This window comes from Hemibagrus wyckioides, linkage group LG04 (assembly GCF_019097595.1).
Source record: "Hemibagrus wyckioides isolate EC202008001 linkage group LG04, SWU_Hwy_1.0, whole genome shotgun sequence".
In the NCBI taxonomy this organism is placed as follows: domain Eukaryota; kingdom Metazoa; phylum Chordata; class Actinopteri; order Siluriformes; family Bagridae; genus Hemibagrus; species Hemibagrus wyckioides.
Window position 1 is genome coordinate 28,323,699 of NC_080713.1, and position 27,500 is coordinate 28,351,198.

The 27,500-nt window shown below is 42.3% G+C and overlaps 2 protein-coding genes across 7 annotated transcripts in view; one reads left to right on the forward strand and one right to left on the reverse strand.

Moving 5' to 3' along the window:
• ptx3a (pentraxin 3, long a) overlaps nt 1–4,718 on the forward strand; it is a 5,935-nt gene extending 1,217 nt beyond the window's left edge. Inside the window, exons 2-3 of one of the 2 annotated variants that reach the window (XM_058387794.1) lie at nt 1,522–2,052; nt 3,552–4,718. In XM_058387794.1, coding sequence (XP_058243777.1) covers nt 1,522–2,052; nt 3,552–4,189 — 1,169 coding nt within the window. In that variant the 3' untranslated portion in view covers nt 4,190–4,718. Of the gene's footprint in view, nt 1–1,518; nt 2,053–3,551 lie in introns of both variants that reach the window. The other variant, XM_058387793.1, reaches the window with a different exon arrangement.
• The window catches only part of veph1 (ventricular zone expressed PH domain-containing 1), a 100,148-nt gene extending 76,375 nt beyond the window's left edge, over nt 1–23,773 (reverse strand). For 4 of the 5 annotated variants that reach the window (XM_058387791.1, XM_058387790.1, XM_058387788.1 and 1 more), the window contains exons 1-4: nt 23,615–23,773; nt 13,337–13,594; nt 12,298–12,513; nt 8,919–9,093 (exon numbers count right to left, since the gene is read on the reverse strand). In XM_058387791.1, the coding sequence (XP_058243774.1) occupies nt 8,919–9,093; nt 12,298–12,513; nt 13,337–13,474 (529 nt within the window). In that variant the 5' untranslated portion in view covers nt 13,475–13,594; nt 23,615–23,773. Of the gene's footprint in view, nt 1–8,918; nt 9,094–12,297; nt 12,514–13,336; nt 13,595–13,982; nt 14,558–23,614 lie in introns of those variants that run through there. The other variant, XM_058387789.1, reaches the window with a different exon arrangement.
• Between the last annotated feature and the right edge of the window lie 3,727 nt (nt 23,774–27,500).

Sequence of the window (27,500 nt, forward strand, 5' to 3'; positions counted from 1 at the left end):
TGTTTTATTCAAGTTTTAATTAACCAGATGAGACTACGCTTCCATTCTCTCTTATTGTCATGCGAGCTCTGGTCAGTGAACGCAGCACGACAGACACCACATTTAGACATAACAAATAACAACAACTTAAAAAAACCAGTGCTTTGACAGTACATCAGCTCTCTGAGGGCTTAACAAAAGCTGTCTCAGCGACAGAACAACAAAATCTGACGACCAGAACTGACATTTATCATGCTTTTTGTTTGTAAAAGTGCATACACAAAAATGGTTCTTCTATGGCATCACTGCGAAAACCCCTTTTTGGTTCTTCCTGGAACCCTTAATTTTACATATATACTGAAAGGAGATCTAGAATGAGGGAAAAATGAGTGATTAGGTGATTATGTTAAGAGATAATTAAGCCAGTCAGCAATCTATGGAAGGACAACTGTGTGTGTGTGTTTAATTACAAGAAGTATACTTGATCCTGTTCATGTTTACGCCACAGACAGCTGAAAGCTCGAAGGTCTCTTTGTAATGACGTAAAATCTCAGAGGCCCTCAGCACACACGAGGAACAAAACCTCTCGCTGTACACACACACACACACATACTGTACACACACACACACACACACACAGCAAGCAAACGATGTGGTTAATAACAACAAGTAAGTAAGTGAAAAATCATCGAAAACAGACAACACCAACCGCCTCCTCCAGTGATGCAGCACAAAAACCTTTCAGGGTAGGAGGAGGAAGAGGAGGAGGAAGAGGAAGTGGACTAAATATCATCACAGGGCAAATCTTTCTGGGTGGATGCCAGAAAATAGTGGCAGAATATTTGTTATTTATTTATTTCACATGCAAAGAGGTTCTGCACCATTGTCTAGTGTAAATGGTATGAGTATAGTGTGTGGTCCAACGAGAAGTTCACTTCACTTCACATCATGTACCCTTGATGATACACTTAAATCGCTCAATACTCACGCTTTGCTTATGCAGCGCAAAAATGGGCGGGGCAACCAGGCGCTCAGACTGAATGAGAAAACATTCTTCCAACATTTAAAACAATTCAGTAGTTTAGAGTTTCTGTAGCTATATCGCTAACTTCCTGTTAGTAAAAAACATTGTTCGGTTTGAGAGGATATGACCCTTGCACTAACATTCCTATGCTAGAGTTCATAGTGCTTATGTGGTTAAGATCTGTTTCCCCTCTTTGACATGCTTGATTCTGATTGGGTAGCCACGTTTCTTCATCTGCTAGCTAATAAAATGTGATTAGCGTTGGATAAATATGGTGAAATGGAAACAATGTCCTTTTACAGATATCAATTCAAAGTCATTCAAGACGTTTATAATACAACCGTGTTAAATTCTCATAACTAAGCATTTGGACTTTAAATATTCAACCCCAGAATCTGGCCCTAGCTGCCCCCTTCTGGTCCGTTCTGAAATATAAGCACAGTCACTTTCCCAGCAAAAATGAACCAAACAAGCATAACTTATATATATACATAACCTCATTTCCACCCTCACAGCAGACACCCCCACCGCCACCACGGCCAGTCCCTGCACGGCCCCCGATTTCAGCAAGTGGGACAAGCTCTTCACCATGCTGGAGAACTCTCAGATGAAGGAGAACATGCTGCTGCAGTACTCGGATGACATCGTGAAGGTGGGCCTGCAGTCTCTGCGTGCCGAGGTGCTGGAGATCGTAGAGCAGAGCAGCAGATCCTGTGCTGCCTCTGTGGAGAACTCGGCACATCGGGCCGGAGCGCATGCCGAGCAGAAACTTCAGCAGTCCCTGGAACATCTGTATGACGTTGTGGCGCTTCATCAGGTGCAGCACGACACAACGCTGGGGCAGATCCTGGATGCCTCTCGGGAACAGGTGACAAAGCTTGATAAGGTGGAGCAAAGCTGCATACAGGAGCGGGTTAAAAATTTCCAGACTAGAGATCTAGAAAAGGAAGACAGAGGACAGCTGCAAGCCATCTTTGCTGAGCTGATAGTCCTCCATAAGAAGCTGAGTTTCTACACAAAAGCCACAGCTGAACAAAATCTGCCCGCAGGTAAATATGAAACTATTTACAAAATTATTTTTTTAAAAGATCATTATCAAGTACAAGCACAGTAAGTGTAAATGTTTACAAGATTATGATGTTGTGAATGCGAGTATTGGGATGAGCAACAAGACAGGATTTATATTTACAGCAGCAGCTCTTAGGTACAAATTGTAAGAGATTATCCACTCAAGCAAAGATGGGAATTGGGAATAAACTGAACTTTGGGAAGCATAAATCTTTAGGTTGTCAGTGTGGGACTATAAACTACAGCACAACATGAGTCACAAGTTAAAACCTGAGGATGAATCAGACAGATCCTGAGGGAGAGAGGAGCATCAGGAGTGTGTCAGGATCTGGCAGGAAAGTCTGAGAGAGATGAAAAACCAGAGCAGAACTGTGAAAATTAAATGGTGTTCTGGGGAAACAAGACAGAAACACACTGGTGATGTGATGAAAACCTGTTAACATCCTGATTCAACACTTTTTACGATGTCCTCTAGCTCAAACCAAAAGCAGCCAGAGTGGATTGTGTGGGTTGTGTAACCCTTGCACACGGGGCATCTTTTAATCTCTCAAATCTCTAATCGCTGAATCATATACAAAGCCAATCTGAGATGCAGAAATAATATAATCCGTGTGTGTTGAGGAAAGCTGAAGCAAATACACAACAAACGCCAGATGCCAATGGGAAGAAACCGAAGGAATCAGAGTTCCTGTCAGCACTCACTTCCCTCGACTTTGAAGTTCGGAAAAACAAAAGATAAACACGACGTCTGGTAGAACAGAACAATTACGAGATGTCATAACCGAATGCAGATGAAGAAGACCATGTTGAGGGACTGGGGCATCATGAGATCCCTCCATACCAGCCCACACACACACATGCTTCGTTTTTCTTAGAATTAGAGATGCCCCATCCTGCTGGACTCATTTCAGTCAGCAACACACACATCTAAATGACTGACCATCTGGAGGAGAAATTTATGGAAGTCTCTTCCTAAACAAATGATGTAATAAACTCAGAACACTAACAAAAGCAAGAGGATGCCTCCGAGTCTGGGGATCTGCAGATCGCCCCACAGCGGGAACTTGGAGTGGGGCAAACGTGACATTTCAACAGATGTTTGGAGGAGGATCTGGAAGATTGCCAACTTGTGCAAACTTGTCCCTCAGATTGCCGAGGTGCAGTACTCTATCAGAAAGGGAGGATTTATCGTTGTATGATATCATAGGTTGACCTTCTAAAGAAGTACGCTGATGTCCTATATGCACTTAATTCATCAGCGACTGGCTTTGGCAGTGAACTTGTTTCCACTAAAAGAGAGCTTGAATCCTCCCCGACACTGGATAGACTTTGGCATGGCTTACCTCAGGGATGAATGTCGTCCCACAGGGTGCAGGATTTTGCATTAAATATTCAAATGCAAGTACGTCAAAACTAACATTTCTCTTCCTCTCTCTCTCTCTCTCTCTCTCTCTCTCTCTTTCTGTTTCTCTCCATCAAGGTTGCGACATGGCCCTCTTCTTCCCTATGCGCTCTCCAAAGATACATGCCAAAGTCATTCCCGAGCGCTCCATGAAGACCCGTGCCGTCACCGTATGCCTGTGGATAAAACCAACCCAAATTCTCACCAGGACCGTGCTGTTCTCGTACGGCACCGTGACCAACCCGCTGGAGTTGCAGCTGCTGCTCAGCGAACATAGCGCCCACTTCACGGTCAGAGGTGAAGCACATTTAGTGGAGGCACGCAGTGCTGCGACCGAAGGATCGTGGGTGCATCTGTGCGGAACCTGGAGCTCCGAGCAAGGCCTGGCGTCGTTGTGGGTAGACGGTCACAAAGCAGCGAGTTCTCCAGGTGTAGCCGAGGGTCACGAGATTCCTGCTGACGGCGTCATCATCCTGGGCCAGGAGTACAGCGGTGAGGGTCTGGCCAAGAAATTCGGCTTCCAGGAGACGTTCAAAGCTGAGGAGGCGTTCACGGGGAAGCTGAGTGGCGTGAACGTGTGGGACCGTGTCCTGAATGAGAGTGAGATTTTCGAGCAGGCGCAGAAGGATGGGCAGAGCTGCGGTTCCCGTGGCAACCTGGTGGCCTGGGGTGGGTCTCAGATCCTGGAGGAAGGAGGCGTCAAACTCATCTACTAGCTGCTTGATTAGTAAAACACACACACACAGACACACCAATAGCTCGCTGTACTACAACTACCACACTACCACATCCACAACGAAAATTGTGAGGCGACCGTATTTCCCAGAAGTCTTGGGAACTGAGTAAACTACGTATGAGAACCACAAGAACCAAAGAGCGATGGAAAAGTCTGCATATTTTCGAATATAGGGACAATGTTCTCACTTCATCAACCCAAAGACAGCCTGTGTATTCTATCGTATTTATCAGAATGTTTACATTCAGCTAACAAACTTTTTGTCCCATAATCTTTTGAAACTACTTTTTTTTAAATGAAGTAACTTTTTCATTTCTGTTAAAGGAACTGTGTAAAATGTTTACAAAGTCTCTTAGGAGACTTTACCTTGGTTCTGTTAATGTGAGGAAATGTACTATACTGTATTTTTGGATGAAAATGAAAAACCTATATTGTATATAGATCTTTTTTTTCTATTACTGAAGGAGTGAAATGGTGAAATTTAATAAAGAAAAATATTAAATATAGTACATGTTGACTCTGGAGAGTATTTCTTTTAACCAGTGCCACACTTTCTGTACCTGACATCAACAGGCTCCTTATTCTTACATCTACACACATGGGGTTAGATTCACTGTAGTTACTGACTGATACAGTGTTTACTAAAACATCTCAGGGCATGCAAGAATGGGAAAATAATCTCCTGTGGTGAAGTGGGACGTGTTTTATTCCTGTTATACCACAGCCATCTGACATCTAACGATAATACAGAACATCATACATTATCAATTTACTATTATATTTAACATAATAGAGGAAACTTCTCACTTCCATTGTAGCAGATAGAAACAACTGTTCCCAGCCACCAGCCTTGGCAGTTACGGCTTTACCTCGGATTGGCTTAACTCTCTAAGCCTGTTTTGTTGTGTCTTTGCCATGTCTCACTCCCCAGTGGAGGTTAATATGAAGCTCATATGAAAGTAGACACTCAGGACTTTTGTCAGAATTTGTAATGTTTCATCAAAATTTCTGTTTTTCCCCTATCCTACTAGGGGTGATATATTCATAGAGAAGTTCCAGGTTAGTTTTTTCCACACAGATGTTCGTATCTTCAAAGTAAATGTTGACATCAAACCCATTTCTGAGCTCTGAGTTGCTCCAAGTGCTTGTTCATCTAAAAAGCAGCTCAAATTTGATCTTCAACCAGTAAAATTCTGTGTAAGGTTCTCCAACACACATCTAAAACACACTGAAAGTCCTGACTCATTTTTGTTAGACTCACAGCCACATCATTCATTTCTTTATACCGATTGAAAATGTCCCATAAGTCCGTTCCCAGAACTCGAGTGTACTGGTGGAAATGGTTAATCGCTCCTTCCATTAATGTTAAACAAACGTCTCCTTATGGAAAACTTTTATACATGTGTTTTTAATTGTTTTCTGCAGACCGTCCACTGTACACGTCCCCGTGAATGAGCTGTTGCTATAGAAACGACAACGTATGGAAAGGCTGTTAATATAAACCTGCGTTTTTATTTATCTGATGTTTGTGTGCTGCTATAGACAGGAGTAGGTTCATAGTTCGGAAAGATTTCAGATCTAATAGATAGATAACAGATAAATAACGCAGTTTCACCAGACGCTATAGTCTCTCTAGACGTATTTGGCAAAGATCCGGTTTTTCGTTTCATAATGTATGAGGTTATATAGATAGGAGATCTGATCCTCCTCAGGTGAACGCTGACAAGCTCGCTACGTTCCTAAAAGAATGGAACTCATAATGAGCGTGCCCCGAGGAACCCGCACTCGCTCACGTACTCCCGGGAGTTCTGCACGTTTAACAAACTCCAGACCTCCACCAGCTCTCTCACACTTCCTGCAGTATAAGTTTACATGAAACCCCTGCACTGATTCTCAACGACGTGCTGGTGAGGAAAAAGGACCCTCGAGCTGCAGAACACACAGCCATTAGTGTGCCTGATAGAATCGGTACTCGAGAACCGTAGGAAGAAACACTCCAGGTTATCGCTTTGTACCTCACCTGACCCGACCTGAACTCCATATACCTCAGCTCGGGCTAGCGGTGGGAATTGTTAAAAGGTCACTGCTTCCCTGCGTGGCTGAGTGACAGCAGGTCTGGATGTCGTTAATGAGAGAAGGAGGAAGAAAAACAAGACGCACTCAACGCTTCAACACTGATGAGCTTCTCAATACGTCCAAAAACCAGAGCCAGTCTGACGCGTTCGCTTTATGATGAGGAACGATGGATGTTTTTGCACCTTTAATGCATCTAAATGATGTTTGATGTTAACAGTAAAATGAAAAAAGTTGCATTAACATGAAATATAAGGGATAAACTGTCCATGTTGTCCTCTTAATGGAAAATAATCATGATGAAGAGTTTCTGTCAGCTCCCTGGAGCACATCCGCTCCACAGAAATTTGTCAACAATAATATTTTTTATTAATTAAAGAGCAACACATGATATTTCTTGTCTCTGGAAGTTATTTCCTGTTCTAATACCAGACTCATTTTTCTATCATGTGAAGAAAACAAAGCTCACGTTACTGGAGAAACCTTGAGAAACCTTTAAAGTTACAGCTTTATTTCTGTCCCACTGAAGACTCCTTCCATAAGCGTTAAATAAACGTCTTGTTATGGAACCTGCGCCGTATCGACAAGTCGTTTTTTATTTCTAAAACAACAAATGACCTAAGCTTTGCTCTTGCCCGTATGGCACTTCTGCCTATTCATCAGCATTCTCACTCGCTGTGGGCACAGAGTGGGTAACCAAAATAAAACCGTGGGCACAATGTCACGTTGTTCTCAGCGAGCCAAAGATATCTCAGCCTTCATTTATGAGAGCTGTTGATCGCTGATCGCCATGACGATTTCACAATTGGTCGTTATGTAAGGCGTTCTTGGCCGAGCCGGTCCATGGCGAAGGCCAACTTGGAGCACTCACTTCTTTAATTTGTTTTTTTTTGGAGATGCTACTCTTTTAGTGTTCCTGATCTTAACAAAGCAGAGAGCACTATATTCTGTAGACATCTATATATGTGTAATCCCGCACTATATATTCTCAAGGCCTTTCCGCACCCTGTTACGCCACAGTCGCTAACTGCTGTCGGGATTTGTTAAACAAACAACCGCCGGGGGTCTGTGGTGCCTGTTCGCATGTGGGGGTAGAAACAGGAAATGTGTGTGAAACAGGCAGAGCTTTTTCTGTTATGCACTAATCTCCAGCAGCCCTCATTAGACTGCTTTGGCAGAGCAGTTACGTTCTCGCCATTACGACTTCCCTGCAACTAAACTATTCGTCAACGCGCACGGCCCAAACGAAGGCATCTAATGAGCGTTACAGTAAAGAGGTTTATCAGGTGTCCTCCTGCTAGCACATGAGGAGGTGGTTAAGCACTTTTAATGTGATACTCCTAGAAATGGAGGGCGGTAAAAACTCTTGGCAGAACATTTAGGGCTGAAAGGACAGACGTCAAATAATTTTTTTTGGTCTGAAGATGTTCTGCTACTGATGATTTAAGAAGAAGGAAGAGACAAAAATATTTCACATATTTGCTCCATATGAATTTACCACAGCTGTGGATTCTGATTGGTCAGACGGTGCTGATTCATCACAGTTCCTCCGGTGCAGTTGTCTCTTGGACCGTACCTCACATGACCACACAACGACCCCGTTCCCTCATCCTTTTCCATGCTCTGAGGCAGGGGTTAAAGGTCACCGATTCCCAGGGTGGGTTGTTGATAATGAATGTCGTTAATGACGAGCGTTTGCTCTGAACTGCTCATTTACCAGTGTCAGCTCCATCATCCTTACTGTGTGATGGTGTTAGAGGTGGCCTTTTATGAAATTGTGTTTTTTCAAGGCTGGGAAAACACACACACACACACAACATTGCTCTAATTTTTCTTTCCCCTGCTGCGAGGACAAAGAAATTCGTCCTCAATACCACAGACTCACTATTAAGAAGATCATTATCTCCCCAGCAGAGCAATCCGTCCAGGCGTTCCTGTGTTTAAACAGCTGAGAGTCGAGGCACCGGATCACACAAGCTCTTCACTCTACACGTAATCCAGTACCACATACATCTCGCTACAGGTCAGTGTGAACAATAGATTCAGAGCAAAATGGTTTTTCATATTTAGACACGGTTTCAATTGCTGCGTTAATCTTGCAAAAGCGAATGAAAAATCCACCTACCTACCAAGTCCAACTTTAATTTGCATCCAAATGGCTGCCACGAGCTTAAAAAGTTTCTCCTACGAGACTGGATCTGCCCAGAATACGCCTACAAATGTTTACACACCCGGCGGGAATGGTTTAACGAAGACCTTTAGGCGAGGAACGCTGGCCTTTTTCACTCCGTTAAAGGTCGCTTAACACGACATGCCTGAAAAGTTTTAATTGAGATGATTATACTGAGACCTCACACTCGCTAACTGTATCAGCATCTAAAGAAAAAGTGCTTTACGCCACAAATGACTCGTTTGCTGTGGGAAATTAGCGTTGCTATAGAAACAGCTTGTTTTGCTGAGAGGATATAGTGCACATTTTAAGCGTGGATTCGGTGCATCATGAAACAAACACAAACACGGCTAAAAGAAGAATGAGCGTTTGTGTGCGCTGCTCTGTTGTTTTCTCTCAAACAGGGTTTCTGCCTGCTCTGTAGGTGGCCTGTCATGACCCCTATGACTTTTGACCTGAACCCTACCTCCCAGCACGCTGACGATGATGGCCTGGGTGTGCTGGACCAGCAGCTCGGCCTTGGCGATGGCGGCCAGACTCAGGTAGCTGGACATGTTGCGGCTCAGCTCGCGATTCCCCTGCTGCAGGAAGCGTACGGCCACCGGGACGGCCAGTGCCATCATCGGAGCTCGGTTATAGTTCTGTACACAACACACACACAGAGTTTAACGTTTAGATATTTATTCTGTTATTTATCTTAAAACATATTCAGTATCTACAGGAATAATCGCTAATACTGCAGTTTAAATTAAAATACCTTAGAATCATTTAAAAAACACACAAAGCTAACGATTCGTTTGGGAATCAAAAGAGTCGATTCTTTTGAGAGGTTAGCTCAGGACTCACTGAAACGTCCATCAATACTGTAAATCAGTTTAATGCAACACGGTCTGTTCTGTAATTTGCATACTGGAACACGATTGGCTCGTGTGTTTTATGATGTAATAACCCTAGCATATATACATGTTTTTTCATTACGAGCTCCTTGTTTTTCTTACAAGAATGTCGTCAAACCTCTGCGGTCTGTTTGTAATAATGATTAGAGCGACATTATGAGACTTTGTGAGCTTGGATACTGGCTCAGATTTACTGCTGCCAACACACACACCCACACACACACCCATACACACACACACACACACACACACACACACACAAAAGAAAAAAAAGGCCTCAATTAATGTTTCGATTTTCCAGGACACAGCTACAGCAGAAAACAAACTGAAAATCCTGTTACTCTTCAGAGAGACATTCTGTAGTTCTCCAGCATCGCTCCTTCATCTACTCTGTTTAACAGCGAGGAGATTCAACATGCAAGGACACCAATTTCCTTCAGTTTCTGGTCGTATTTAACTAAAAGAACACACATGGATAGAGATGAACTCGTACTGACCAAAAACATCCACTTATTAGTGATTATCACATATTTACACAATCACACAAAGACTGTACGAAATGAAAAATCCAAAAACACTCAAGGCCTTCCGTACGGATTTTATTTTATTTATTTATTTTTTTTATCAGAACGGTGTGTGTGAAATGCTCTGGCGCCCCCAAGTGGACACCGTGAGACCGTCATCACCTTTAACATGAAGTACCTGAAAAACTGATCCATGAAGCATGAGCAGATTTTACGGACATGGCACCTAGTTATGAAAAAAAAATGTATTTATAAACATTTATTTTTTAATTAATTAATTAATTATTATCAATTAATTAATTAATTAATTTATTTATTTTTAATTTAGCATATAAATTCCATAAGACTAAAATCACTAGATTTAACATGAATTCTTATGGGAAATGCTTTTATATGAGCATGAAGAATTCTTTATATATTTTATATATATATATATATATATATATATATATATATATATATATATATATATATATATACTTATTCACTTAAGTATTTAATTAATGTTTATTAATAATTATTCATTATAATTATTCATTAGATTTATTATCTTAATGTACAAAGTTACACTCAATTTTTTTGATACTAGGTTACATATTTGTAGTTTTACATTTTATATTATCTACACATTTTATTTTATTTAATTTTTTATTATATTTATTGTGACCCAAAGGCTGATTAAAGAAGTATTGCATAATTATCTGCCCCCTCATATCAACCCTTTCTCTACAAGTCCAGCTAGGATGTGTGTTATGCGTGCTTATGAACAATAATAACTCATTATATATATACATATATATATAAACACTCTATTGATCTTTGGCCCACGGGGTGGGGGGTGGGGGTACATATTTATGCAAGCCATTGTATTTGTCTCTTCTGCAGCTCAGTCTCAGGAATCCAAAGGGTACATTTTCAAAGTGAAGGCTGTGTGTGAACTGTAGCTCATTATAAAATCCCTCACTTTAATATCCATCTTCTGCTCACATCAAAGACTTCTTCTAGAAGCTGGAAATATTCCTGCGCCTGAGCGAACCGTCTAATGAATACTGATCTCCCCCGATTACCCAGCATGCACCTCTCTACTTCATTAAAATCATTTAATGTAAACAATATGAAAGGAGAGCGAGGAAAAGGGGGAGGATGTGAGAGCGCTGCACACATCTGGGTGGAGGAAGAGAGGGAGAGAAGTCAGGAAGTTGTGTTTAGGATTTGTGTTTGTGTTTCGTTTACGCGTCGTGTGACATAACAGGTACATGTGTGTTGGTTAGAAGAAGATAAACACACTTCCAGCTATATTTTACATTCTCTAGACAAAAAAAGCAACCAAAAAAATTGAACAAATGCATTTAACCATAAGCATGTCTGGAATCATTTACACTTTAAATGTATTTCGACCTTTAAATGTATAAAAACCTACAGATTTGAACAATGAAACCTAAAATTTGGAAGTTATATAAGTCGCATTTATAAATCCGCAGCAATTTTTGGTGCAGTTATAAAAGGTTAAGGCTGGAGTTAGGGGTGGGGTTAGTGTGTGAGAACAAAATGCACTCAGTTACCTTAGTAAAACTCATACAGAATTTATTTTATAATTGGAAGTAACCTTAACATATCTGTAATGCTTGATTAAATTACACATAAACATGACTGACTGAACGGCTAACTAGGCAAAAAACAATAAAATCATGCTGTTAATTGAGTCATGATTTCCGAGTTTTCTAGCAGGAACTGTGGGGTTGTTTTTAATTAATATATTTTTTTTCCCAAAGAATAATCCCATAATAATACTGGAGAACAACAATGATTTGAGCTTTTCTGTGGAGGTTCTGTGCACATGGACACAATAACATGAAGTAAGCGTGTCCCTGTCGCCCTCTAGTGGCCAGCTGCTGTACTACTAACTTCACTCTAACACGAAGTCAAACCGAGCCCAAGCCATGTGATTTATTCATCTTCTATAAGCGCTTTATTCCTGGAATACTGTGTGTGTGTGTGTGTGTGTGACACAGGAATACACCCAGTCCATTTGTCTACTTCTTTTCATTAGTTTTGGTCAATCTGTAATGTTTTGTCAGTCTTGACCGTACCTCAAATTCATTTTTCATGCAAGTTTTGTTTTATATAAAATTACGGTTGCGGCTGATAATTTGATTGACAGCTAGGATTGATTTTCTGTCACAGAACGTCACCACAAAAGCCAACGCCTGTGCTGAGCTGGCTATTTCACACGGCCTGGTGTATTTTGTTTTTCAAGTTCATCCAGATAAAGTCAACAATACATGAATATGTGACTTTCACATCTTGCGTCCTTTCCCCTTCGGTGAATCGGCTTTTCTGCTTTTCTGTTTTACGTGTCGTAGCGTACATGCCACCGCTAAACCCCTAAACATCGGCCCCTCTGTTCGTGTGGATGCGCGCTGACCTGCAGGATGCAGCTGGTGATGTCCGAGGCGATCTTGGCGTGAGGCGTGTCCTCGTCTTTGCCCTGAGGCTGCAGGTTGTGCTCCAGACACGACTCCCACAGGGCCACGAGCGCGGAGCCGTGTCGCTCCATCGAGCTCGTCTCCCGGATCGCCGTGGTGATGCGCGTGATGCAGATCTCCACCACCGCCTGGTCGTTATCATTAGTCACGTAATCCTGCAAGCAGACATTTCTAACACAATCAGTACAGATGTATAAACACCGTGATCATGTGACTATATAACCAAACATCACTTATCGCTCATTAATATAGAGGATTTTATAGCTGATTAATAAGATTCTAAAACATTTAGGACACTTCGGGGCAAGTGAGCACGACATTAAATGTAGCTATAAGTAGGACAAAAAGTACTTTAATAAATAAAATGTGTAATTGTACATTACAGCAATAACACACTTCATGAATGTGCTATTACAGGAAAATAGTCGACTTCACAATAACAGTAGCTCCACTTCATCACATCACGCTGCTGTTGATTATTTTCCTAAAATAACATGCCACAGGTGTTTTAATCCTTTAACAGGTAAGGAGATCACAGATGGAATCAGAGGCGACTTCTTTGCTCTTTTCCACATTTTTCAGTCTGAGATCTGAATCCAGACGAGGTGGGAGATTGTCCTCTTAATAAAACTCCTCAATGTCTTACGTAAAAGTATTGGAACATCACGTAGCTTGTAATAACGCGTCACTTCACAGACTGAAACCAAATAGAAGCCGTCTGAAATTAACACCATCCCAGAATTAGCTTATGTACTGCATGCTGGAGATTTCACCACTGTGGTTAGAAAAAATATTCCTTCTCTGCATCACTGAGGCACATTTGGGTCCTTCAGTTTGATTCCATTCCTACTGCGTTTGTCCTTAATTTAGCTCCAGAGGTAATCTGTATTTCCCAGTTTTATATCTTTAATTATTGTTAAAGGTTTTAATTATCTTAGTTTTCGATTCTGACAGATAGACCTGCTCGAGGTCACTCACAGGATGGCAGGAGATGGTCTTGATCTCGTCCAGTGCCTGAGACAGACAGTCCTCGATCTCGGCGTCATCCAGAGAGAACAGGTCTCCCGCTCGGGACAGATCCCTCTGACCCAGAACTAGCTGGAAGAGCTGGTGCATGCTGGGATACGCTCAGGCCTGACCTGACCACCTCTTGTGCCCTGCACTGTTGTCACGGTGACCTGACATGCTCCTGGAGGCGGAGGAGCGTGGACACACATCAGACTCAAAAAAGCCAATCTGAAAGAGAGAAAGAGAGAAATTCGTTATAATCGGTATAAAAACCGAGACAAATATCAATATCGCATCATCGTATCAAATAACTTGACTATTCCACAAGTCACACGATGAAGAACAGGAAGTTCCTGATCATGTTGAAGAAGAAAAATATCTTCACTCATTTTTTTTTTTACTTCGAATGATAACACCACTTTCACATCTACGCTATAAAACTTTAATTTTTAATAGTTACAGAGAATAAATAGGTTTCTGTGTGAAACACAGTTCCTGTTATCACTTGCTCTATAGCAGCTATAAACTCTAGCACCTTCAGAAGTCTCTTTTTCTCTCTTGAGGTCAATATATCAAAAAAACAAAAATAAAACCCTCCTATGGAGATTATCAGCACCTCCAAGTTCAAGGCCATGTTCCTCTCCAGGATAAAAAAAGGGAGAAAAGGGAATTTCTCCTGGTGGAGAGATGAAAGTAGCTTGTGATCGTAGTGAAGGATCTGGTCAGCATCAACAGCAGTGTTAAAGTTGCTGTCGTGGTCAAGCAGGAGAACAGTTTGTATTCAAAACTCTCTTTATTAGTTCATCTCATTTGGCTGATGATGTTATCCGATGTGATGAGTTAAGCTGGTAAGGACTCAGGGATTTGACCTCATGACCTTCTGCTCATTAGACCAATGCCTTGGATGAGAAGCTTGACAATCCTGGAGTCTCCTGGAGCTGCCGCTCGTCCAAATCATGAGCTTGATCGCAACACCAAAAGCCTATCATTTAACTAATTAATATTCGTATGCAATTTTATCCGTCCAAACTCCTCAGATGAGATGAATGGATAAGCAGTGATCGCATTTTTAGCCGTCTGACCTATTATCTCGATTGAACCAAAAGCTCCTGATTCTCGTTTTTATATGAATTAGTCACGATGACATCACTCTCAATGCTCTCGAGAGCGAATCGTTTAAGAAACCCGATCGTCCTGCCAGATGAGCCGTCCGAGCGAACCCTCGCTCCCTGAAGGAGGTCGGAGGCGTGTCCGAGAGTGCAGCTGCACTTTACTCGCCTCTTGTGCCCGCATTCCAGAGTGCTCCATTGCTAAGAGACCAAGAGGCGAAAGAACGCTGGCACGGATCAGAGAGATCAGAGTACACAAGTGAAGCATGAAGCCTGGTCCTGGTGGATTTATACGGCTCAATAGAGGTGGTGGGTTTGGAGCAGGTTCTCCACTGTGGGAATAACACACACACACACACCAGAGCAACCACAGTGTGTTGTGAGAGGAGAACAATAAAAAACAATAGGTTTTAACAATCCACCGGTTACAATTAATCACTGGGTTAAGGCTCAGCAATTTCAAGAATGCCACACACACACACACAAACACACACACAGGGTGTTTAGCATGTGGGTTCTTAAGCTGGCTCTAGTCAATACTTAACCACGCAGACCCACACCAATCTGCCCATCAATGAACAAGAGCCTAGTGAAATGAGTAAAGACAGAGAGAGAGAGAGAGAGATAGAGAGAGAGAGAGAGAGAGAGAGAGAGAGAGACAGAGAGAGAGAAACACTAGGGCTTTTGTGTAACCATGCCCTCTCATACCTCTGTAACAAACACCTGCTCAATACACTGCTCTCAGAGACCAGAGACAGGTAGGCAGGGACATGGCTCCACACACACACACACACGGACACACACACACACACACACACACAGTCGTCTGAGGCTGTATGTCAGCAGTGGGATTCCCTGCAGCCTGGCAATCAAAGAGCGCCTTTGTGTTAGTCTCTACACACACTCTACATCTTACCATAACAATCACAGCCTGCTCTACACACACACACACACACACACAGAATAGTTTCTCCATAAAGGGGTTACGTTCTTTAGGTTACTTTTGGACAGGGGAGCCAATCAGATTGGAAGCTTTAGAAAAGTGTCCAGATATCAGACTTTATCAGATCTGGTGTCTGATGTCAGCTTAGTAAAACACACTGTATCATATTTCGGGGAAAAAGGGGATCAGGACGTGTGTAGAGTAAACACATGCAGATAATTAGTTATATTAATGCTGTATGAAAGGGAAGCTGGTCAAGTAGAAGCAATGTACAGTGAATGTAGCTTTAATGGTACAAGAGCCGTCCTTTATATCACAGTGCTGCAGAATTCCGCATTCTGATTGGTTAGAAGGTGTTGATGCATTTCCTATAATGACAGCTCTGATAATGTAGGTATGATGCCTTACAAATCCAAGGGTTCGGCTTGAACAATTCCTCTTCTGGACTTATGATTCTTGTGTGTGTATGAATATGTGTGTATAAGTATGTGTGTGTGTGTGTATGAATATGTGTGTGTGTGTGTGTGTGTGTATGAATATGTGTGTGTGTGTGTGTGTGTGTATGAATATGTGTGTGTGTGTGTGTGTTTTACAGTTTAATAAGCCACTTTTAAAATCCTGATTAAACACCTCAACATAAAGACACAATGAGAAAGTGTGTACGTTTGAGTATTAGGGTTGTACTTCCAAAGTGACCTGACCATTTAGTGACTAATCACTCATCACCTCTGTTCCCAAAAAGTAACCACTCATCACCACCGTTCCCAACAATCACTTATCACCACTGTTCCCAAAAACCAATCACTCATCACCACTCGTCCCAACAACAACAACCAATCACTCATCACCACCGGTCCCAACAACAACAACCAATCACTCATCACCACTGGTCCCAACAACAACAACCAATCACTCATCACCACTGGTCCCAACAACAACAACCAATCACTCATCACCACTGGTCCCAACAACAACCACTCATCACCACTGTTCCCTATAACCACTCACTCATCACCACTGTTCCCAACAACCACTCACTCATCAGCACTGTTCCCAACAACAACCAATCACTCATCACCACTGTTCCCAACAACAACCACTCACTCATCACCACTGTTCCCAACAACAACCACTCACTCATCACCACTGTTCCCAACAACCACTCACTCATCACCACTGTTCCCAACAACAACCACTCACTCATCACCACTGTTCCCAACAACAACCACTCACTCATCACCACTGTTCCCAACAACCATTCACTCATCACCACTGTTCCCAACAACAACCACTCACTCATCACCACTGTTCCCAACAACAACCACTCACTCATCACCACTGTTCCCAACAACCACTCACTCATCACCACTGTTCCCAACAACCACTCACTCATCACCACTGTTCCCAACAACCACTCACTCATCACCACTGTTTCCAACATCCACTCAAAGAAGTTTTATTACAAATATTAAGCAAAGCAGCACTGAGTATGCAACACTGTTAGTGACCCCATAACCTTTTACCTCATAACCACTGAAGCAGTAAGAATCATGATATCATACAAACATGTTGAGTTATCCAGTGAAATATCTCTAACACACACCACCCAGAACCCAGGACCCAGAACCCAGGACCCAGAACCCAGGACCCAAGATCCACTTCAGCAGACGGGAAAACCTCAAAGCTTGAGCTATGAAGTGAGATGACACGACATAACAGCTCCGTGTAGGCCTCTACACTGTGATTATTCACACCGAGTGGAGGAGCTCAAGGGAGATCTCTCTGGAATGTCAACTTTGTTGAGGAGAAAGAGAAGTGAAGAGAAAGACGTGGAGCTGCAGCAGAAATATCAGACAGTGCGGGACAGTCGGATCCCATGTGATGCATTATTTATGATGCACAGCGACGCAGCTGCTGCTTATGAGAGGAGAGACGTCAACATCCACACGGGGGGCTGACAGGGACCGGAAAACACACACACACACACACAGTCTTAAAGACGTGTGTCTGCTATGACCTCTAATATAGATACACACAAGTATGCACAAACACTCACACACACACACACACAAACACACACACAAACACACACACACACACTGTCTTCACGAAGTCTCTGCTATGACCTCTATTACACACACACAATTATGCACACACACACACACACTTGACCTAACATGATTTGTGGACATTCTGCAATATTAAAATGTAGTAATAAACAGATAAACAGTAGGTGTTGTGTAATATCAGGTCATCCAGTCACTCAGTATTTTCCTCTAACAGAGCAACAAGAAGAGTTTAATCCTTTAATAAAAGGGAGGAGTCCCGAGAGATGTATGAAATTGAAAGGTGTGTACGTTTACTAGGGTAAAGGGGGAGGAGCATGTAGGGTTAGAAGAGTTTCCTGAGCTGCATATTAGTTGAATCTGGAGATTTCAGTGAAAAGAATGACAAGTCGACGTGTCAACAATTGAGGATTCAAACTATTTCTCTGGGATGCAGAGAAGAATTAGGGACGAAACTCTCAGTGGATCTCAGACTATTCCTTTGTGTCGTTAATCTTTGTCCCTTTCCCTCCAAGGATCAGGGCTTTCATGTGACTGACTGCACTGACACAGATGCAAATACTCTCTCTTTCAGGCATGTTCACTGCTGTGTGTGTGTGTGTCTGTGTGTGTGTGTGTCTGTGTGTGTGTGTGTGTGTGTGTGTCTGTGTGTCTGTGTGTGTGTGTGTGTGTGTGTGTGTGTGTGTCTGTGTGTCTGTGTGTGTGTCTGTGTGTGTGTGTCTGTGTGTGTGTGTGTCTGTGTGTCTGTGTGTGTGTGTGTGTGTGTGTCTGTGTGTGTGTGTCACATCACCACTGTTCCCAACAACCACTCACTCATCACCACTGTTCCCAACAACCACTCACTCATCACCACTGTTCCCAACAACCATTCACTCATCACCACTGTTCCCAACAACCACTCACTCATCACCACTGTTCCCAACAACCACTCACTCATCACCACTGTTCCCAACAACCACTCACTCATCACCACTGTTCACAACAACAACCACTCACTCATCACCACTGTTCCCAACAACCACTCACTCATCACCACTGTTCACAACAACCACTCACTCATCACCAATGTTCCCAACAACAACCACTCACTCACCACAGTTCCCAATAACCACTCACTCATCACCACTGTTCTCAACAACCACTCACTCATCACCACTGTTCCCAACAACAACCACTCACTCATCACCACTGTTCCCAACAACAACCACTCACTCATCACCACTGTTCCCAACAACAACCACTCACTCACCACTGTTCCCAACAACCACTCACTCATCACCACTGTTCCCAACAACAACCACTCACTCACCACAGTTCCCAATAACCACTCACTCATCATCACTGTTCTCAACAACCACTCACTCATCACCACTGTTCCCAACAACAACCACTCACTCATCACCACTGTTCCCAACAACCACTCACTCATCACCACTGTTCCCAACAACAACCACTCACTCATCACCACTGTTCCCAACAACAACCACTCACTCATCACCACTGTTCCCAACAACAACCACTCACTCATCATCACTGTTCCCAACAACCACTCACTCATCACCACTGTTCCCAACAACAACCACTCACTCATCACCACTGTTCCCAATAACCACTCAATCACCACTGTTCCCAACAACAACCACTCACTCATCACCACTGTTCCCAACAACAACCACTCACTCATCACCACTGTTCCCAACAACAACCACTCACTCATCACCACAGTTCTCAACAACCACTCACTCATCACCACTGTTCCCAACAACCACTCACTCATCACCACTGTTCCCAACAACAACCACTCACTCACCACTGTTCTCAACAACCACTCACTCATCACCACTGTTCCCAACAACAACCACTCACTCATCACCACTGTTCCCAACAACCACTCACTCATCACCACTGTTCCCAACAACCACTCACTCATCACCACTGTTCTCAACAACCACTCACTCATCACCACTGTTCTCAACAACCACTCACTCATCACCACTGTTCCCAACAACAACCACTCACTCACCACTGTTCCCAACAACAACCACTCACTCATCACCACTGTTCCCAACAACAACCACTCACTCACCACTGTTCCCAACAACCACTCACTCACCACTGTTCCCAACAACCACTCACTCACCACTGTTCCCAACAACCATTCACTCATCACCACTGTTCCCAACAACCACTCACTCATCACCACTGTTCCCAACAACCACTCACTCATCACCACTGTTCCCAACAACCACTCACTCATCACCACTGTTCACAACAACAACCACTCACTCATCACCACTGTTCCCAACAACCACTCACTCATCACCACTGTTCACAACAACCACTCACTCATCACCAATGTTCCCAACAACAACCACTCACTCACCACAGTTCCCAATAACCACTCACTCATCACCACTGTTCTCAACAACCACTCACTCATCACCACTGTTCCCAACAACAACCACTCACTCATCACCACTGTTCCCAACAACAACCACTCACTCATCACCACTGTTCCCAACAACAACCACTCACTCATCACCACTGTTCCCAACAACAACCACTCACTCACCACTGTTCCCAACAACCACTCACTCATCACCACTGTTCCCAACAACAACCACTCACTCACCACAGTTCCCAATAACCACTCACTCATCACCACTGTTCTCAACAACCACTCACTCATCACCACTGTTCCCAACAACAACCACTCACTCATCACCACTGTTCCCAACAACCACTCACTCATCACCACTGTTCCCAACAACAACCACTCACTCATCACCACTGTTCCCAACAACAACCACTCACTCATCACCACTGTTCCCAACAACAACCACTCACTCATCATCACTGTTCCCAACAACCACTCACTCATCACCACTGTTCCCAACAACAACCACTCACTCATCACCACTGTTCCCAATAACCACTCAATCACCACTGTTCCCAACAACAACCACTCACTCATCACCACTGTTCCCAACAACAACCACTCACTCATCACCACTGTTCCCAACAACAACCACTCACTCATCACCACAGTTCTCAACAACCACTCACTCATCACCACTGTTCCCAACAACCACTCACTCATCACCACTGTTCCCAACAACAACCACTCACTCACCACTGTTCTCAACAACCACTCACTCATCACCACTGTTCCCAACAACAACCACTCACTCATCACCACTGTTCCCAACAACCACTCACTCATCACCACTGTTCTCAACAACCACTCACTCATCACCACTGTTCTCAACAACCACTCACTCATCACCACTGTTCCCAACAACAACCACTCACTCACCACTGTTCCCAACAACAACCACTCACTCATCACCACTGTTCCCAACAACAACCACTCACTCACCACTGTTCCCAACAACCACTCACTCACCACTGTTCCCAACAACCACTCACTCACCACTGTTCCCAACAACCATTCACTCATCACCACTGTTCCCAACAACCACTCACTCATCACCACTGTTCCCAACAACCACTCACTCATCACCACTGTTCCCAACAACCACTCACTCATCACCACTGTTCACAACAACAACCACTCACTCATCACCACTGTTCCCAACAACCACTCACTCATCACCACTGTTCACAACAACAACCACTCACTCATCACCACTGTTCCCAACAACCACTCACTCATCACCACTGTTCCCAACAACCACTCACTCATCACCACTGTTCACAACAACAACCACTCACTCATCACCACTGTTCCCAACAACAACCACTCACTCACCACAGTTCCCAATAACCACTCACTCATCACCACTGTTCCCAACAACAACCACTCACTCACCACAGTTCCCAATAACCACTCACTCATCACCACTGTTCTCAACAACCACTCACTCATCACCACTGTTCCCAACAACAACCACTCACTCATCACCACTGTTCCCAACAACAACCACTCACTCATCACCACTGTTCTCAACAACAACCACTCACTCATCACCACTGTTCCCAACAACCACTCACTCATCCCCACTGTTCCCAACAACCACTCACTCATCACCACTGTTCCCAACAACAACCACTCACTCATCACCACTGTTCACAATAACCACTCAATCACCACTGTTCCCAACAACAACCACTCACTCATCACCACTGTTCCCAACAACAACCACTCACTCATCACCACTGTTCCCAACAACAACCACTCACTCACTCACCACTGTTCTCAACAACAACCACTCACTCACCACTGTTCCCAACAACAACCACTCACTCACCACTGTTCCCAACAACAACCACTCACTCATCACCACTGTTCTCAACAACCACTCACTCATCACCACTGTTCCCAACAACAACCACTCACTCATCACCACTGTTCTCAACAACAACCACTCACTCATCACCACTGTTCCCAACAACAACCACTCACTCATCACCACTGTTCCCAACAACAACCACTCACTCATCACCACTGTTCCCAACAACAACCACTCACTCATCACCACTGTTCCCAACAACCACTCACTCATCACCACTGTTCCCAACAACCACTCACTCATCACCACTGTTCCCAACAACAACCACTCACTCATCACCACTGTTCTCAACAACAACCACTCACTCATCACCACTGTTCCCAACAACAACCACTCACTCATCACCACTGTTCCCAACAACCACTCACTCATCACCACTGTTCTCAACAACAACCACTCACTCATCACCACTGTTCCCAACAACCACTCACTCATCACCACTGTTCTCAACAACAACCACTCACTCATCACCACTGTTCTCAACAACAACCACTCACTCATCACCACTGTTCTCAACAACAACCACTCACTCATCACCACTGTTCCCAACAACAACCACTCACTCATCACCACTGTTCCCAACAACAACCACTCACTCATCACCACTGTTCCCAACAACAACCACTCACTCATCACCACTGTTCCCAACAACCACTCACTCATCACCACTGTTCTCAACAACAACCACTCACTCATCACCACTGTTCCCAACAACAACCACTCACTCATCACCACTGTTCCCAACAACAACCACTCACTCAGCACAGTTCCCAAAAACCACTAATCACCATTCTATGTTCCTATGCATAATCCTTTATTCTTAATTTCTCTTTGCCAATATTTATAATAAAAAGCGAGTTATTCTATTCATAATTATTTCTATTACTCTCTCTTCTAATAAAACTCTACTGTTATATTTGGATAAAAACTTAATTCTCCGTGATTCCCGTTAAACTCAACTGTTATATAACTTTATTATATTTTATTGTGATTAAACCACTTGAGTATGTTCTGATAAACCTGTTCGATATTATGAGAATAAACCTCAATTTTATTTTTGACAAAATTCTATTCTTATTTTATTCCTATAAACCTTAGCGTATTCGGATAAAGCGATTCTATTCCATTGTGTTAAAGCATCAAACTCTATTCTATTCTACACGGTGTGTGAAGAGTCAGGAACCGATGAGAGCTAGTCAACATACACACAATTACTATTTTTTTTATTATTTATTTTCTTACAATTTTTGAGGAATGTTGTCCAAAGCACCGAGACGCTTCTCCACACACGCTGTACTTCATTCTAACCGTATTCCACTCAGTTCTATAAGAATACAATAGGATTTGATCCAGCACGTTTTCGTTACGTCACACTGCGATACGTTCTGATATGCAAATGACCAACATGACGAAATATATGAATATGCAAATGAGCGCATAGACTTATAACGAGCACGCATTAGTTACACATTCCCCTGAAACAGAGCTGGTGATGTTATACAGGGTTCGAAAGCTGTTTTAGTATAAAGTGTGTAGGAGCTTTAAAGGTTTCTGGGTTGAAGTGGACACTCGATGTGTCCACTTCAGTGTTTATGTTTGATATTTAGCGCGGGTTTATGTGATTTGGGACACAGCCCGGAGTCTCCACATTTTGCACCCTGAACAACATGAACATAAACACGCAGCTTTTTTTTTCATCTGAGCAGAAGAATATTTTAATATTAATGTGGAACAGAGACCCGGCGATGTTAAAGCGCACCTTATCGTCTTTTCCACCTTTTTTTTGTTTTGTAATTAAAAGTGTTAAAATCACTCACCCCCTCCTTTCCCCCCCCGTGTGCAGTTCCGAATATAAAACCAGAAAGCGAAGGAATGATTCTTGTTGAAGAATATATAAGAATATCCTCCAAAAGCAGCGCACAGCTCGGCGGCTTCAACTTCTACAGAGACATTTTTTCTGTGCACTGCGCTATGAACTTGACTCACATCCGCCTCCGTGTGGTCGCTGTCGGTACTGCAGCTCGCAACAGGTGCGCAATCTGTTCAAGTATTAAAAAGCTTTAAAATAATAAAGTGAAGTGAATAGATCACAACCTCATTCCGTCCTTCTTTGTACGTTTTGTGATCATACACGTGGCCTATGTTACGTGTCTTGCTGAAGAATGAATCAGAAGTAAAATGAATGATAAATAATTAACTGATATTCACCATTTAGCTAGGAATTTGACTTGTTAGCTACTGGAACTGATGCTAGTCTCTCCTAGTAAAGTTAGCAAATTTACTATAACCTGCTTTTCCAAATTGAATGAAAACAATATTTTACTGAGGAAGGTCTGGGGTGATCATCCTCAATTTCTTCTTCTTCTCCTTTTTCTTCTTCTTCTTCTTCTTCTTCTTCTTGTTATTGTTGTTGTTGTTGTTATTATTGTTGTTGTCCCTTCTTCTTGTTATTGTTGCTGTTATTGTTGTTATTGTTGTTGTTCTTCTTCTTCGTGTTATTGTTGCTGTTATTGTTGTTATTGTTGTTGTTGTTGTTCTTCTTCTTCTTCTTCGTGTTATTGTTGCTGTTATTGTTGTTATTGTTGTTATTGTTGTTGTTGTTGTTATTATTGTTGTTGTTGTCCCTTCTTCTTGTTATTGTTGCTGTTATTGTTGTTATTGTTATTGTTGTTGTTGTTCTTCTTCTTCTTGTTATTGTTGCTGTTATTGTTGTTATTGTTGTTGTTCTTCTTCTTCTTGTTATTGTTGCTGTTATTGTTCTTCTTCTTCTTCTTGTTATTGTTGCTGTTATTGTTGTTGTTGTTCTTCTTGTTATTGTTGCAGTTATTGTTGTTATAGTTGTTATTGTTGTTGTTCTTCTTCTTCTTGTTATTGTTGCAGTTATTGTTGTTATAGTTGTTATTGTTGTTGTTCTTCTTCTTCGTGTTATTGTTGCTGTTATTGTTGTTATTGTTGTTGTTGTTCTTTTTCTTCGTGTTATTGTTGCTGTTATTGTTGTTGTTGTTGTTCTTTTTCTTCTTGTTATTGTTGCAGTTATTGTTGTTATAGTTGTTGTTATTGTTGTTGTTCTTCTTCTTCTTGTTATTGTTGTTGTTGTTATTGTCGTTGTTGTTCTTGTTCTTCTTCTTCTTGTTATTGTTGCTGTTATTGTTGTTGTTCTTCTTCTTGTTATTGTTGCAGTTATTGTTGTTATTGTTGTTGTTCTTCTTCTTCTTCTTTTTCTTCTTCTTCTTATTGTTGTTGTTGTTGTTCTCCTTGTTGTTGTTCTTCTTTCTTCTTCTTCTTCTTCTTCTTCTTCTTCTTCTTCTTCTTCTGCTTCTTCTTCTTCTTCTAGCATGAGAAGTTCACTGCAGATGAACACTTACAGTATTCTTGATAAATCTTCACGGTAAAAGAGTCATATCACTGGACTGAATGGATGAGAGAGAAAGAGAAGAGAAAACTGTGATGAAATAATAATAATAATAATAATAATAATAATAATAATAATAATAAGCATCTTTCTAACACCACATGATTCAGTTTTTTGATCAGCTTAAAGATCTACACTACTATCTCATCTGTAAATATCACCCTGCTAAAAAATTAAGAAAAATTAGAAATAAAATTTAAATATTAGATTTTCACTGAGTGTGGTTTTTGGTCGAGAAGAAAATGCAAGTGCTCAGTTTTTGTGTTGCACAGTGACCTCTAGAGGAATAAAGTGGAATAGCATGTAGAGGTTGAAGCTTTCTCTGTTTGTCACTGACCTCTAGATATCCTCCAGCATCATGCAGCAGATGGTCCAGTCTGTGTGGCATGAACACAGGACCCAGGTGGACCTTCAGCATGTCCTCCACGTTCCCCACACAGGATGCTGATCTTAACCTGCTCCTCCAGGTGAACCCTGTCAGCCAGGCGGTGCATGTCCGTCCATTTTACAACATCAAATATCTAAGTATCTATTGGAGAAGAAGTAATCCCAGAGTGTTTTCACACTCACTTGAGTCCACTCGGAGGTCTCAGAATCGTAGGCTTTCACATAGAGGAATTCCTCATCACTGTAGATGGAGAAAGAGGAAAGATCTCAAAATCTCATGGGGAAATTTAACACTCAGGCATAGTGTTATTGCATCATAAAACATAAGAGCCAATCATGTTCTATTATGCAAATAAACTAAGCAATTTTTAAAACATTGCAAAACCTTAATCTGTTTAGCCGTTTACCTTAAACTGTTCACTGTGTCACTGTTCAGCTGAAACCGGACAGAACCGTAACGATAATCTACAAATATAAGGAGTAGTTTCTCTGGCTTTGGTTTTTTTAATCACAACTTTATGCTAAAGAGGAAATAAACAACAACATTAACATTAAAGCTGAAGGACGTTCCTTTGCTGTGACGTTAACGACACAAACCACAGAATCCTCATGAAACTGAAAGTAACACAAGATTGCAAACACACTAGCTGCGTTTATAGTTTATAGAAATTCTATTTTAAGACAGCAGAAAAAATAGAAACTATATTTTACTTCACGCTTCCGCCACTAGGGGGAGCTGCTTCACTGCTAAACACAGGACCCGAACCACTGCACGTGACTGTTTGACTTATATACTGTGTGTGTGTGTGTGTGTGTGTGTGAGAGAGAGAGACAGAGAGAGACAAAAAGTGTGTGTGTGTGTGTGTGTGTGAGAGAGAGAGAGAGAGAGAGAGAGACAGAAAGTGTGTGTGTGTGAGAGAGAGAGAGAGAGAGAGAGAGAGAGACAGAAAGTGTGTTTGTGTGTGTGTGTGTGTGTGAGAGAGAGAGAGAGAGAGAGAGAGAGAGAGAGAGACTATACATGGCAAATAACATGTTAATTACTGCATTACACACACACACACACCTCATGTCTGTAAATATACTGATGGTGTTTCTTTGTCATTTCCACTCATCACACAGTGAATGGTTTAGTCCTTGACCAATCAGAATCCAGAACTCAACATATATCATCATCGTCATCTAACTGGAATGGATAATTAATCAGACTTGGTAAGAGAAATCCTCATCAGTGTAAAATATTCAAATTTGCCAAAATACATGAAACATTCCTCCATGGATCAAAAGCAGACTTCTTAAATGGGGAAAGTGTTTCAGACTCCAGGCTTCTAGACCTCAGCTCCATCTTCAGAAGTCATCTTCACTTTCCTGTGCTGATGTGGAGATGATCAAACGCCTGAGTGTCTGAGAGCTGAGAAACATCAGACAGGATCAGACCTCATGGAGCCTCATTTCACCCAGTTTTACTGGGAAAAAATACAGATTTAACTGATATTATGTCAATCCACTGGTAGCACTGTACCTACGTGTTGACATACGCCATTACAGAGCTGAAAAAAAAACCTCTCGGCAGTCAAAACATGAGATCCTTCACAGGAGAAGAGGAAAATGACACAAGACAGGAGAGGAGAGGAGAGGAGAGGAGAAGAGAAGAGAAGAGAAGAGAAGAGAAGAGAAGAGAAGAGAAGAGAAGAGAAGAGAAGAGAAGAGAAGAAAGGAGAAGGAGGTCTGGTTATGTCTCAGGTCTCAGAAAGAAGGTGCGATGTAAGACAGGTGGAGAGTGTGTGTGTGTTGAAGCTGTGAGAGGGAGTGTGTGTGTGTGTGTTGAAGCTGTGAGAGGGAGAGTGTGTGTGTGTGTTGAAGCTGTGAGAGGGAGTGTGTGTGTGTGTGTTGAAGCTGTAAGAGGG